The following is a 15,831-nucleotide window of genomic DNA, read 5'->3' as shown; positions in this document are numbered from 1 at the left end:
CTACACCCTTGCAGCTGCATCCAAGTTGTCTCACCAAGTTGCAGATTTGAACTTCAGCATTCAGGAGACGCATCCGTGAATTGGTGTAGACCCTGACTTCTTTTCTGTGACTCCTTTCTGCCTTTGCATCACATCTAGCTGGGGAGAGGCCTGCTCAGGATGATCCAGGGTCTTTTTTATCCATGGCTCCTTACCTCACTGGCTTTGCCTTGTCGACTGAAAAAAAAATTGCACCACCTGAGAGTTGAGAATTATGTTTTATTCGGCAGGCATGCGGAGGACTTTTAAGCCTGGGAGAGTTTTGCAGAAAACAAGAAAACAAACAAAACAACAGGTAGTTGGAGCATCAAAAGATACTGTTAATTAAGGAAAAAGCAGACATCTCAAGTTAGTGAATTTAGCACTTTCCTCAGTACTGTACAGGAAGATGCAGGAGGCTGGGCTCACTGAAATCATTCCTTTGATATGCCCCTCAGCTATCTGGGGCCAGTATCCTGGTTTTTTTCCCATCCTGAATCCCCTCAGGGTGCACAGTGTGGGGACTGCAGTGGCTGATGGCTTGATGGCCCCAGCATCCTTTGTTTACTGATATGACAGGGTGGCTTTCTTGGTCTACAGTCTCTACGAAGAAGTTTGGATTTCCATGTAAGTCCTCACCCTTCCTCCTTTGAATGACTGCAGATGCATCCTAACTGCTTCTTTTTCCACTCCCTCTTTGCCTTTTCCTTCCCAGCTTTTAAAACAGCTTTTCTAAAAGGCAATCCAGAACGTATTATCTTTTCTACTTAGAATCCTTCAACATTAGTTACTGAAGTCCTTTCAGATGAAGTTCAGACCCCCTAGGCGCAGCATCTGAGGACACCCACATGTGTGCATCTGGTGGGTCTAAACCGGCCTGTGTTGACCTATTTGCTGCTGCAAGTTCTTGCTGAGCTGTTCAGGCTCAAACACATCTCCTAGAATCGTTGTTCAGTTCTCCCATCCTCAGTTCTTCTCTTCTCCTGTACCTGCTTTGGCACAGGAGGAAATGGCAGTGCTCTGGGGCAGACACTGAGTCTCACTCCTGTCTGGCTGCAACACTCAGCCCTGCTCCTGGAACACAGTAAGGGCTCAATAAACTATTTCTTGAAGGAATGGCCCTCCCACTCCCTTTCCTTCCGTGGCAGAGAAACTGAGGCCTCCTTGCTCTTTATCCCGTGGTATTTGGGCTGGCCTCCCATTTCATGGTGGTCATATTTATTATTTATTTATTATTTTTTTTTTTTGGCCACGCTGCACGGCATGTGGGATCTTAGTTCCCGACCAGGGTTGAACCCGCGCCCCTTGCAGTGGAAGTGCAGAGTATTAACTACTGGACCACCAGGGAAGTCCTTTTTATTATTTTTTATATGCAGCAGTTTTCACCTCCCAAGACCAAAGCGAGACACGTTTATCATCAGAGTTTCCCTCCAAGAAAAGTCACTTCTGGTTTTCATTTGCTCCTTGGCCTTCAGGGACCCAGTCACTGATCCCTGTGGAAGTGGGCAGAGGGCAGTGTTCTCCCCCAGACTTGGACTGAAACTCAACCCAGTTTCACATCCTGGCCCCTGCAGCGCCCCTCCCCTCCATGCCGGGGGCAGTACTGTGTCAGGCCCCGAGCAGGCACTCGGGGCACAGAGGCAACAAAGGGGGCCAGGCCCTCCAGGACCTCGGGGTCTAGAGGCAGAGGGTGATGGGCCAGCGGTTACAGGAAAGGGCCTTCTTGTCACAGAAAAAATGCAGCCCCCTCTGCTTGCTTTTGAGAGGCTGGGGGTTTCTGGCTCCCTTGTGCCTTAGCAGAGGTGTGTGACCGAGGACTGTCCGTTCTCCTCTGCCCCCAGCCTGTGACTGCTCACTCACCAAGCTTCCTTGGGTTCTCCAGAAAGTGCCGACTCTGCACTGGGAACAAGACTCTCGTCTCCCAGCTGCCACGTCAGGCTTGTTTTTTAAATTTATTTATTCATTTATTTTTGGCTGTGTTGGGTCTTCGTCTCTGCACGAGGGCTTTCTCTAGTTGTGGCAAGCGGGGGGCACTCTTCATCGCGGTGTGCGGGCCTCTCACTATCGCGGCCTCTCTCGTTGCAGAGCACAGGCTCAGTAGTTGTGGCTCACAGGCTCCGGACGCGCAGGCTGAGCAATTGTGGCCCATGGGCCCAGTTGCTCCGCGGCATGCGGGATGCGGGATCCTCCCAGACCAGGGCGCGAACCCGCGTTCCCTGCATCGGCAGGCAGACTCCCAACCACTGCGCCACCAGGGAATCCCCCTCAGGCTTGTTTTGAGACTTCAGATGAGGCCAGGAAGAGACTGCATCTCGGGGAAAACACTTCTCAGCCCGTCTGCTCAGAGACTTGGTTCCGTGTCTCTTTTCTGGGTTCTCTACCACGTTTATGGTCTCACCCCCCTCCAGGCCCCTGGAGAAGCCAGGACATCACTGTTCATTCTCTCTGCTGTCTCCACACCTCCCCTCCGACAGGGCTGGTCCTTCTCTGGAGCGTTTCTGGAAGTCGCTCCTTCCGTTCCCTTCAGCCTCTTAGCCTCCCACCCTGGTGCCTTCCCTGCCACGCCCCCAACGCCACCACTCACAACCGCCAGCGTCTGCCTACAGCCTTCTGATTCTTTTGCTACGGTGGTGGTGGTCTTACCATCCATTCTTCAGAAGCCTCTGGCGTTCCCACATCCTGAGCAAGGCCTTGGGGAGGCAGCTTTTCAGTTTATTCGCCCTGAGATTCTTGTACACGTTCTTAGAGCCGCCAGAGTGAACCCACCAACTGCTTCTCACCCACAGCCCACACGTCACCCTGTTTCTGCCTGACGATGTCTGTGCCCCTCGCCCTGGCATTCCCTGTGTCTTCTCACCCCCGTGGACAAAACCGGTTCTGTGTCACCTCCTCCTCAAAGGGTCCCTTCCCTCTCCTGGCCCCCCCCCCTTCCACAGTACTTTAGTCCCCCTCCCTCACAGGGTTTCAGACAAGCCGCCTCCCAAGACAGCCATGCCCCACTGGAAACTAATTTCAGGGCGTTGCAGGGGCCCGGAGAACATTGGAGACGTCTGCAAAGGGGTGACTGCATAAACGAGGGTATCCTTCATCTAGCTTTGCCCTATCCGGGCTGAAACAATCTTACTTCTAGTAGTGCTGGCTCCAACCCTCCTATGATTAACAGGCTGATAATCCCATGAGTGGATTATCGAGAGTGGCGGTTATATCCTTCTTTCTCCTTCTCTGCCGTCTCCTCCTTCCACGCCCCCTGTCTCCCTCCCCTTCGCGGCTGCCTTCTCCCCTCCCCCACCCCAGGCCATTATGAGCTCCTTTCCAGGGACCAAGCCAGGGAAACAGGAGAAGGAGTAATGTGAGCCGGTCCGTGTCCATGCTGCTTACAGGTAGTGCGCTGCGGAAGAGCTTGGCGGGAGAGAAGACAGAAGTCCAGATGTCAGAACCTTGCTGGAGGCAGTGGTTTCTGCATCCCCCTGGATACCTCAGGCTCGGCAACGGCAGTCATACCATGACCTCTCATTTCTCTGCACCCCTGTCTCCAAAGCCCCTTTGATCTTCAGATGATCCCTGTAGGGTAAAGGGAGCAGTATCTCTCCTTCCCTCCTTCCCAGGGCTTCAGGGGTCTTGGATGTGAATCCGGCTCTGCCTGTACCCAGCAGGGCGACTTTGGACACGTCACAGCATCTTTCTGGACCTCGTTTCCTCCTCAGTATCATAGGGAGTTAGACCAGATGATGAGTTTTTCCTTGCAGAGGTGCAACCCACTGGCTTGTGGTCTTAACCAGTTGTGTAATGTGTCACCAGTAATGTGCTGCTGCGACTGCTAATGTATTGCAAAAAGCATAAGGTAAAACAGGGTCAGTGTCACCGTCACCTTCTCACATTTCTAGATTAGTTTTGAGTGAGAGAGCAGGAAGGTGTCTGCAGGGACAAAACCTCACTACCCCAGTAGAGGCAAGTGGTGCGCAGAATCATCATTCATGGAGTGTCTTGATAAGAATTAAGACTTTCAAGCCAGGGCACCCCCAGGGTCCCTAACCTGGGCCAGATCGCCTCCAGGGTCCCTTCCGTTGCTGACATCCTAGTTCATACATACCAGCTCAACAGTGCATCTCAAAACCATGAGGCCCAGGGTGTGATACAAGTTGCTTCAGGTCACCCCGAAGACCCATTCGTGGAGCTGAGACTAGAGTCTTTTGCAGACCATCCCACAGGAGAATCCCATCAGGACCAGTAGGAACCTGGGCTTCAGTGGAGGCATGGGGCAGAATGGGGTTTCCTCTTTCTGTCCCAAAGGGCTAGACCCCCCTAGTCCCAGAAGGGCCCTTGTCTTGGGCTTTAACAAAAATGAGAGCAGTGAAACCAAAGCTGCCCACTGCCTCTGGTGTGCCTGACACGGTGATCCCTGGCCCTGCTCTCAGCTCTCAGCTTCCTTCCCCGTGATCCCCAGGACCACCCATGCTGACAGGAAGTGCACTGAGCCCCCTGGGGCCTGTCGGTTGTAATGGTGAGGCAGGTCATCCGAAGAGGGAGGGGGCAGGGAGAGATGTATTATATTTACATTTTTCTAAATTGAGCTGGAACTGGGGCCCAGCAGGCCTGGGGGCAGGGCCACGACGCGAAGGGGAGGCTGGGAGTCGGCCTGAGGAGGGGGCGGTGGTGGTGGGGAGCCCTGTCTGGGCAGGATGGGTGGTGGGGCTGGGCTGGCCCCAGACAAAGAGAAACCCAAGAGGGAGAGGGAGGGATTAGGCTGCAAAAACCTGTGAGGGGAGCGGTCAGCTTTCCAGGGAATCTCCAATATCAAACCCTTTTCCTGAAGAGCTTACTAAGGACTTCAAGGGTTATCCCCCTTCCCTGGCTCCGAGCGGAGGGAAGAATGCTGGCCCAGGAGCAGCCATGACGTTAATCATCACCGTCCCCCACCTCAGAGCGGACTTCAAGCTCCTTTGCCACAGACCCCTCACAGCCCAGCTGCGGAGTTTTCCTCAAGGCCTGACCAGAGGAATTTCTTCAGTTGCTTTAAGAGTTGCGAGCTAAGGCCTCCGGACACTCACAGCCTTTGACTTCTACAGAGTGGAATTTGGCGTAGAAATGTAGGCCGGAATTTAATCCTCTAAGAGGAGTTTGGTGACTAGTTCCAAAAGACTTTCTTGGTAAAGTTTTATCACCATTTTATCAAATAAGTGATGCAATTGAGGGCCAACAACTTAGCTTCCTGTTAGTCACCAAATTGTGATGGGAGCTTCTTGTTGTGTCTTATTCACAACACCTGACCACAGGGCCTGGCATACAGTAGGTGCTCAATAAAAGTTTGAAGATGAAGGAAGAAGAATAAAGAATGAAAGAGGTGATCCTGTCGTGAGGATCTTGAAGACAAAGTGATAATTAGCTACGACAGATATCACCATTTTCAAAGCTCTCCAGACACCCTGGGTGTATTGATAGAGCTGGGACAGTCTGCCTCCTCCCCCTCCCCCAGGGGCCAAGGTTCCTTATTTTGAGGTGCTTTTAATTAGGGGATGCTATCCCACTAAGGGCAGATCTCATTCAGCAATGCAAATGGATGGACTTGTAAAATTATCTGGGTAGGTCAGGCAAAATACCCTTTGTAATAGTCAACTCCTAGTATGATAATGCTTTATAACAAAAATCCCAAAGTCTCAGTGACTTGCAAATGAACCGGAGAATAAAGAACAACACAAAGAGCTGGCTACAGGCATCACTGAGTAGCCTGCCATGGAAATGGTCAAGTAAACGTGGTCACTTATTAAATAAAGAGTAGAAGAGATTGAGGCTCCAGAGAGAGTGATGACAGGTGACACCCAAGATTCCTTCCGGGTCTCATATTCTTTGGTCATGGACAGTAGGGACCACACTGGGTCATTTCCAAGTTTCCAAAAGAGACGGATGTAGAAAACCAGTCCCAAGGCTGCCTTAGCTGTAAGTGATGAAATTTTCCAGAATATCTGTACAGCATCAGCGCTGAAGCCTCTGTATTCTGTCACAGGACTCCAAATGTGTGCGTTTCAAAGGCAATGGCTCCAAGAACCAGGAAATTCCTTTCCCTGAGCCATCCTGTTTATACAAACTGAGTCATCCCACTGGATAATCAGGCACCTGCCGTCTTCTCCAAATGCCGTTTAAACGCAATTCAGGCAGCATCTAGGGTCTCCTTCCGGTATTTCTGGGGAGGAGGGTGAGTTGCAGGTCAAGTCTCTCCTCTTCTTTTGAAGCCCACATTGCTTGTCATTGTCTGTGCCAGGAGCCCCTTTCCCCATGAAGACAAGAGAAAAGGCAAGAGTGTACTTGGATACCATGCCTGGAAGGCTCCTGACATAGAGGAGATGCCCAGGCAGTGCTCGAGAAATGCCCGAGTGAGTGAGTGAATGAATGGAGGCAGTATTTTAGGTTACAGTACTGAGAACTCTCTCTTTCCCATTTCTCTTCTGGCTCTGTCATCCAGGAAGCTCAGAGCGAACTTTGTTGCCCAACCACAGCCCAGTTGTGGGGCCTTAGAGTTTGCATATTTGTGTCTCCCTCCTTTCTCTGTTCTTTATTTCCTTTTTTCTAAAACACCATACACATACGTATGTGTTCCTTGCATTGACTTTGCCCCAGCCCTTTAGGAAGAGGTAAGGGCAAACAAAGGTCCTCAGGGATTTGTTGCTTGGGAACTTCTCTTCAGCCTTGACTGTTTTCATTGCTTTTCCACCTCAACTGACTGCATTACCCCAGTCCAGATGGGTAGATGGGAGGATGGATGGATGGATGGATGGATGAGAGGAAGGACGCGTGGGTAACTGGCCCTCACGTCCCATTTTGCAGATGGAAAAAGTAAACAGGAGTGAGTAATCCAGGCCGTTCATTTGTTCAGTCAATAAACATTGGCTGGGAATTCACCAAGTGGTTCTCTGAAAATCAGAAACAAATCAGTAGAGCTCACAAATTCAATTCTCTCTACTTATAAGAAACTGATGTAAGATTTTTGAGGTGCCACGAATGCAGGGCAGACAGGAGCGGTGGCACAGAAAGCATCAGGTTCAGCCGCATGTGCCCCCTGCAGAAGCCACGTGTACGTGAATGAAGACGCTCTGGGGAGGGAACATACCTGTACAGATTGGTGGGGATGCTGGTATCCATAGAAGTTCATTCTCTGACGAAAAGAGATCAGATCAGAGAAGATCCAATAAAGGAAACCTAAGATGCGTGGGAGTAACTAGGCAGGGGGAAGGGATGCTGTTGCCTTAGGGTTGCATATTTACATATTGGTGCAGTGAAAGGACCTTGAACTCGGGTGGCATCAGAAACTATCTTTGTTTCCGAGCTTCATTGATTTTTAGGTGTGTGGCCCTGAGAAGATTATTTCACCTCTCTGAGGCTGTTTTCTCACTTGTACAGAGGAGATAATAATACTTGACACTGAAGACTACTTTATGAACTAGAGAGCATGCTGCCTGCACATGGTAGGTGTTTAGGAATTGTTCGTTGAAGCTTCATGACCTCTGAGGGTTTGGAGTTTTGCTCAGAGGAGATAGAAGAGGAGCAATGGGAACATTTTTTCCAGAAGACCATAGTCTCCAGGCCTTTAAGCTCCCTGTGGCTGAGAACCATGTTCTTCTGCCTTTTTCTGTGGCCATCAGCAGGGTTCATGTCTGAAGACTCCACACGACCCTAAGCTCTGTTCCCAAGGCAGCGAAGAGGGCTGCTTATGGACTGGTGTGTATCCTACTATCAACCTAAAATCAGCTGTTACAACTAGACTCTGAGTTCTTGAGTAGTGGGACTCTCAGAAAGCCATTGGTCCTCCCTCCTTCAGCTGAAGGAGTTAATATTTCACAGTTCACATGGGAGTGAGGAAAGGTGGGGACCCAGTCTCCCTTAATCACAAAGAAAAGGAGAAAATGTGCCTTGCTGATCTTTCCTGGTGCTGTGATGACTTGTAGGCAGTAAACTCTTTAATACTCAAGCCTTGACTTCAAGGCTAGTCTTTCCTGTTATGACTTCCAGGGTTTCTGAATTGAATCTGATCCATTATATAAACTCCAAGTGACTCTATGCAGATTGAAAGGGAATTCCACTTACTGCCTTTATTTCCTAAGTAGTCTGTGAATTTGGATGAGTGACTGGCAGGAAAGATGTTAATGACCAAACATCCAGCAAACCATCAGATGCCTCTTTGACTTGTTCTTCAAGTGAAGCCCAGTGGTCGTGAGTCTCTGCAGCCTCCACGGGCCCGCTGGTGAGACTGAGTTACCCCTGCCCTTGTACTCACTGCAGTCTGTTAATGCTGCCCTTAGAGATCTAACTCCAACACACAACCAGGATTTGCTTACATGTCCATCTCCTCCACTGCATCCTATGAGCCCTTGGAAGGATGACACAGTAATTATTCATCTTTGTTTCCTAGCAATGAGCATGGTGCTCAGTGTCTAGGATGTGCTCAATAAATGCTTGTTGGACGAATGAGTGAATGAATGAATGAATAAGTGGTGAATGATGGACATTGAGAACCTTCTTATACTTCTGTAAAGACTGCTACTATTTTCCTAGGCAATAGAGGTCTATGCCGAGGAACTAGCTCACGTGCCTTCTTCTTGTTATCTCCTCCTGTTTACGTGGTCCATCAACACTTGCAATTCTTTTCACACCAGACACTCACTGCTGTGCACAGTGTCTTCCCTTGCCCTTAGGAGAAGGGCATCCCTGGGCACAGCCTGGAAATACAGGCTGATGAAATAAACAGCGATGACCTTCCCGTGGTGTTTTTACCTGCGTGTTTATATTAATGGACTGTTTCTAGCTGAATCTTTTCAGTAACCGCCTCCCGAGTGAAGACACAAACTCACGCCAACATGTTCCTGGGTCCTTCCCTTGCATTGCTTATTAGTGGTTCATGACAGGGAGGGTTCTTAAGCCCCAGATTTTAATCCCCTTAAGCCAGGGGTCCCCAACCCCAGGACCACGGACCGGCATCAGTCTGTGGCCTGTTAGGAACCGGGCCACACAGCTGGACGTGGGCGGAGGGCAAGCGAGCGAAGCTTCATCTGTATTTACAGCCGCTCCCCATCGCTCGCGTTACCGCCTGAGCTCCGCCTCCTGTCAGGTCAGCGGCGGCATTAGATTCTCACAGGAGAGCGAACCCTACAGTGAACTGCGCACGCGAGGGATCTAGGCTGCGCGCTCCTTACGAGAATCTAATGCATGATGACCTGAGGTGGAGCTGAAGTGGTGATGCTAGTGCTGGGGAGCGGCTGCAAATGCAGATCATCATTAGCAGAGAGGTCTGACTGCACAGAGACCATAATAAATCAACTGCTTGCAGACTCATTTCAAAACCCTCTCAGTGAGTGGCAAGTGAAAAAAGCTCCCACTGATTCTGCATTATGGTGAGTTGCATAATTATTTCATTATATAGTACAATGTAATAATAATAGAAATAAAGTGCACAATAAATGTAATGCGCTTGAATCATCCCCAAACCATCCCCCCCCCCGGCCCCATCCGTGGAAAAACTGTCTTCCAAGAAACCAGTCCCTGGTGCCGAAAAAGTTGGGGACTGCTACCTTAAGCAGACTATATTATAAAATTTCTAAATTTACTAAATTATAGAAAGTTTCAAAAAAAAGCTATAGTTATTTTCATTAGAATTAGACTTTCCTAACTGACTGGTTTTACAACCAACTTTCTTCGAACCCTTCTGTGGGCGTGACAGCGCTGAGAAGGGCTGTGTGGATGTGTTACAACCTCACGGCCCCCTCTCGCTCCCATCACTAAGCACAGTGGTTTCCATTCACACATTTTCTTTTTTTTTTTTTTTTTTTTTTTTGTGGTACGCGGGCCTCTCACTGTTGTGGCCTCTCCCGTTGCGGAGCACAGGCTCCGGACGTGCAGGCTCAGCAGCCATGGCTCACGGGCCCAGCCGCTCCGTGGCATGTGGGATCTTCCCGGACCGGGGCATGAACCTGTGTCCCCTGCATTGGCAGGCGGACTCTCAACCACTGCGCCACCAGGGAAGCCCTCATTCACACATTTTAGCTGTCTGCCTCTTTTCGTGTTTGTTTTGTGTTTACAGCTGGTGACAATAAGTTGTGTTTATGAAACAAGATAACCTCTAAACATCTGCTATGGGACGGGCGCCACACAAAATTGTGGGACCTCGGAAAAGAGTCAAAAATGTCCGTGGTTTCAAGGGGTTTGCCGTCCAGGGAGCAAGTCAAATAAACAAGTAGAGGGACACATGCAAGGCATTATGGGAGTGAGGAGGGGAGGTGCCTGTGGCTCCCAATTCTGCCTGGGGTAGGGGTGAGGAATGGGGTAGGGGAGAGACTTCATAGAGAAGGTTAAGTTTGAGTTGAACCTGAAACATAAATGGTAATCCATCCATCAGACAAGAAGAGAAGGAAATTGACAGATTGCCATGGTGTGTACAAAGGCTCAGGAGTATGGGAAACTTGGTGAATTTGGGGAAGTCCAAATGGTTTTGAAATGGTTGGAAAGCAGGCCGACTTGATCTCCAAACACCCCAGCTCAGTGTCAGCCCTGAGCACAGGGGGTGGGTAGGGAGCACATGGCGTCTGGAAAAATAAGTTAGGGTCAGATCACAAAGGGTCTTGAGTGCCACACCAAGGATCTGGACGTTATCGTGTGTGACGGGGTGTGTGCGTGTGCGTGTGTGACGGAAAGGTAGATATATTTACTGAAGAATTTAAATAACTGAATAACAAATTGTGTTCCATCAAGAGCTTTTCCACCAATCCTGGCCAGTCCACTCTATCCCACCTGATGTATTATTTTCTTCTTTAAGCAGATTGTCCTGGAATGTCCTTTCTGGATGCCATCTTGTTGAGTGTAATCCACTCCTCTTTGTTATTTTAACCTAAGCCCAGGTAATCAAGGCCAGGATTTTAATTGCCTCTGGCATCAGGCAGCACAGGGCTGATAGCCGCATATTTTAAAAGGAGCCTGGCTGGCTGGGGATTGAGAAGAGAAAACCCAGTGGGGTTTGTGCCTATGAGGGTTTCCAGTCTTCATTCTTTCAGCTCGGTATTTCTGGGGCACTTTACAGCAGGCTTTGTAAAGATTTAGTTGAAAATCAACTTACGAATTCCTCCCTAATTGGCTTGGCCAGGTTGAATCTGTTATTGGTCGAGCCAAGCTGGCTTGTATTAGGCAGCACAGGGGGGATTTCCGGCCTTGCTCTCAGCCTCTTGGGGGCTGGCTATTCTTAGAAGCCAGTCTTGGTGTTGCTGAAGGCTGATATCATTGTGTCCTCTGAAGTGACCTCGGAAGGACGCCCATCTGATACAGCATTTAGACCTTTGGCCAAAAAAAGCACGTCTTGGAGTTGACATTTGTATGCCAGAGGTTTATGGTTTTATGTTTTTTTTCCTCCCCAAGATGAAACAAAGCTTCCTCTTTGTTTCTGCCTCTTTGGGTTGATTCCTGGAAATAGGCAGTGTACCCAGTCCAAGCAGCCAACACCTGCAGCAATGGGACATCTTCAGAGGGTGGTTTCTCTTGGCCCAGGACCTATAGTAACATCAGAAGAGGCACAGGACTGTGGCCATCACTGGCCTTTGCTGAGTCCACGCTCTTAAGGTTGTCTGGTGCTGAACACACAGACGTGCCTGGAAGAGGAAAGAGAAGAGACATGTTATGATGTTGGGATCACTTATGGGCACTATTAGCGTCAAGTCACCACTGGAAGTTGTGTGGACAGAGAGGGACCCTGTGCTGGAGAGTTTGTGAAGGTGAAGAAGCAAACCATCAGGGCAGCCTCAGAGGAGAGGGTTCATATCTGCCTTTGGAACTCATGTGAAGGGAAGCTGAGGAAGTGGAGAGTCCTGGTTTTTCCTACGATCCTGGAAGGACATTGGATTTCTGAGTGCCGTTTGCATGAGTGTGGAGAGGGCATGCCGTATCTATTTGTAGTCACTCGGAGGTAACTTGCCCCTTCCCTGCCCCATCAGTCCCCTTGCTAAGTCCTCGTGGGGGCTTTGCAGAGTTTAAACAGTTCTGCTGGAGGAAGTCACTTATAAGAAGAACATTTGCTCTGTAGACCTGAGCTCATCAGAATCAAGAAGACCAACTTAGAACTCCAGAAATAAAGATATGTTCATCTGTATACTTAAATACAGACATGCATTTTACAGGTTTCACAAAACTAGTCTAACATCTGTTTTGCTTTCCGTGTTAATTCCATCCCCCTCCACCCCCGATTGCCCTCACCCCACCCCTGACTCAGCAAAGCCTCCTTTAAGAGACGTGGTAGACGCTGCATTTTGAACTGGCTCCCACGCTTGTTTGGGAAGATTTCTTCTCCCCTTCGGCCAGCTAGCTAGCCAGGCGGTCATTCCAAGGACCCGGCCTTGACAAATTTGTGCCTTCTGGTACATCTTGTCACCAACCGGCAGCTGCTGGTCTCGTAGGGCCTGCCGAGAATCCACTGGGCATCCAGGACCATGGCTGTGATAGAGCTGGGTTAGCAGGAGCCTTAGCCCTCAACCTTGGGCCAAATCAAAAGCGGTTGTGCTGGGTGAAGTTCTACGCATGCTCTGTGTCTTGAACCTTCTGCTGTGGTTAAGCTTATCCCTCTGTGAACACTTTTTATTTCATTTTATTTCATTTCATTAATTTATTTTGTTTGGACCCTGGTCTTTCATTCTTTACTTTGATATCCTAGAATCTTGACATTTGTCCAAGAGAATAAGAATTACAGCATCACAGCAAATCAGACCTGAAGGGAATTTAAACCGGTCTCTTCACCTTAAGGATGAGGATGCTGAAGCCCAATGAAACAGAGAGAACTGCCCAGGGACCTAGGGCTAGTGAGAAACATATCCGGGGCTCGAAGTCAGGCCTCCTGACTCTCCTTCGGGGTTTGCACCTTAAACGTGTGTCTAAGGGGTCCATATGCAGGATACATTGCAGCCACCTGCACTCCAATAAGAGTAACGGTACACATAACAGGTAACATTATTGAACAGTTATTAAGTGGCAGAAATCGTTTTGAGCACTTTATGTACGCAATATCATTTACCCCTTTGTCAACCTATTTGGTGGGTACTGTTATTATCCTCAAATTATAACTGGAGTGACTAAGATGCAGAGAAGTTAAGTAACTTGCCTTAATAAGTAGGGAAATCCTATTAGACTGACTTTCCTGAGACCCAGGTCTGACTTTGCATCAGCAAATCTGTACTGAGCCCCTACAAGGGATGGAGCCCTACCTTTCTAGCGGGAAATGAAGGCATGTGGGTGGATGGATCACAGCGGCGCACAATGGCGGCTGTAACAGAGGGTGGGGAAGGAATGGAGTGGGTAACAGGCTTCACCAAGGAGATGGCATTTGACTGTTCTTGGGGATGCATAGGAGTTTGCTAGCTCCTTCCCTTGTGTGCCATGGAAGGGAAGGAGCTAACGTGTCTGGGGAGAAATCCAGACGGTGAGAAGCTCAGAGTCCGGGAAGGCAGAAGAAGCATGATGGTTGTGGGGAGATTCTGGGAGGCAGGGCTAGAGAGGTAGCTTGGGTGCAGATGGTCCAGTGCCTGTGTCCCAAGATAAGGAATCTGGATTCTATCCAGTAAACAGAGGGGAGCCAGCTGAAATGCTTGTGAGTAGGTTAAGTGATGGGATCGGATTACTGGGCGCTGGGGGCTGAACAGATGTAGAAATGTGGGCGGATCGGTCACGAGGAGACCAGGTAGGAGGTGGTTGCAGTTGTCCAGGTAGAAACGATGGGGGCCTGGACTCCTTACGCCATCTGATTGGCACAGGCCACCTCCACTCCTCTGCCCGCACGGCTTCCGGGCTTGGATGCAGTCTGTAATGCACTCTGCCTGCAGTGACGGGCCCATCCTTCAAGTCTAAGCTTAGGTGTCCTTCTGGAGACTCCCCTTAGTCCCCACGCTGAGCAGGCTTGAGCTCTCTCCTTGCGGTCTCCACTTTGTCTGGTACATCCTCCCTTCTCTCTTGGCATACGTGAAGTCTCCTTGCACATCTTTGTACATTCCTCTCTCTTGACGGCTCCTTGAAGGCGGGTCCAGACCTTTCTTTGCCTCTTTAAAGACTTTGCACAGGGCCTGACATTCAGGGAGGTCTCGGTACATGTGTGATGAAGGAATCCACCTTCTAAATAAAGGCAGTGACTGTGGATAGGGGAAGAAGAGGCCAACTTTGGGATATGGTTTTGAAGTTACATCAGGGCTTGGCAAACAAATCCAACCCACTTTATTTACTGCTTTTGTAAATAAAGTTTTATTGGAACCCAACCAAGCTCGCTGGTCTACGTTTGTCTACAGCTCCCCTCACTGTGCAATGGCAGAGTTAGGTCATCAGGACAGGACCATACACAAATAGTTACTATCTGCTCAGCCATGAAAAAGGATGAAATACCGCCACTGGCAACAACATGGATGGACCTAGATATGATCATACTAAGTGAAGTGAGTCAGACAGAGAAAGACAAACACCATATGATATCACTTACATGTGGAATCTAAAAAATAATACAAATGAACTTATTTATAAAACAGAAACAGACACAGAAAACAAACTTATGGTTACCAAGGGGAAAGTGTTGGGGGGAGGGATAAATTAGGAGTTTGGGATCAGCAGATGCAAACTACTATATATAACATAGATAAACAACGTAGTCCTACTGTATAGCACAGGGAACTCTATTCAATATCTTATAATAACTTATAACGGACACAACATAAAAAAAAAAAAAACCTATAATGGAGGCTTCCCTGGTGGCGCGGTGGTTGAGAATCTGCCTGCTAATGCAGGGGACACGGGTTCGAGCCCCGGTCCGGGAGGATCCCACATGCCGCGGCGCGACTGGGCCCGTGAGCCATGGCCGCTGAGCCTGCGCGTCTGGAGCCTGTGCTCCGCAACAAGAGAGGCCGTGATAGTGAGAGGCCCACGCACCGTGATGAAGAGTGGCCCCCACTTGCCACAACTAGAGAAAGCCCTTGCACAGAAACGAAGACCCAACACAGCAAAAAAAAATAAATTAATAAACTCCTACCCCCAACATCTAAAAAAAAACCTATAATGGAAAAGAATCTGAAAATTATATATAGATAAGAAGATACATATATATATACATATATATATATGATTCAGTTTGAATCACTTTGCTGTACACCTGAAACTAACACAACATTGTAAATTAACTAAAGTTCAATTAAAAAAAATATTTGCTATCCGGACCTTTGCTGAAGAAGTTTGTTCACCTCTGAGTTCAATGACCAGGGTTAGTGACTGGAGATACAAGGTCATGGGAAGGAAGGGGTGGAGACTTTTCCTTTTCTCGTATCTTCTCAACTAAATAGAGCTTTGCCCCTAAGTGACGGCACTGACTGCCGGGCCTGTGGGTGCTGAGAAAGAAACGCCCCTCCTGGGGGGCAGGACGGAAAGGGAGCCTGAGTCCAAGGTGGACCAGAGAGCCCGCTCAGAAAAGACGGGGGCTAGAGCTGCAAGGCAAACGTACGTCTAAATCCTTCTGCCTCTTGTGCTCTTCTCTCTCTCAGTCATCCAGTTTGGTTTTGTCACCCTCTTTGTGGCCTCCTTCCCTCTGGCGCCGGTGTTCGCCCTCCTCAACAACGTCATTGAAGTGCGGCTCGATGCGAAGAAGTTCGTTACAGAGCTGAGGCGGCCAGATGCTGTGCGAACCAAAGATATCGGTCTGTCCCCTGCATCACTCAGAGGCGACGCAGCCCATCCCCGTCCCCTCCCTCCGACCCTCCCCCTGTCTCCCTGGCCGCCCCCCTCCCACTCTGTCGGGCATCCAGAGGGCTGGAGCATTCCTTATCA

The 15,831-nt window shown here is 49.3% G+C and overlaps 1 protein-coding gene across 2 annotated transcripts in view; it reads left to right on the top strand.

The window, feature by feature from the left end:
* ANO2 (anoctamin 2) overlaps positions 1-15,831 on the top strand; it is a gene marked incomplete at both ends in the record, with an annotated part of 339,298 nt that overhangs the window by 308,300 nt on the left and 15,167 nt on the right. For both annotated transcript variants that reach the window (XM_081247877.1, XM_081247876.1), the window contains one exon: positions 15,549-15,701. In XM_081247877.1, the coding sequence (XP_081104003.1) occupies positions 15,549-15,701 (153 nt within the window). The remainder of the gene's footprint in view (positions 1-15,548; positions 15,702-15,831) is intronic.

This window comes from Mesoplodon bidens (assembly GCF_964165515.1).
Source record: "Mesoplodon bidens genome assembly, chromosome: 11".
NCBI classification, from domain to species: Eukaryota; Metazoa; Chordata; class Mammalia; order Artiodactyla; family Ziphiidae; genus Mesoplodon; species Mesoplodon bidens.
This window is presented reverse-complemented; position numbering and strand designations above follow the sequence as displayed.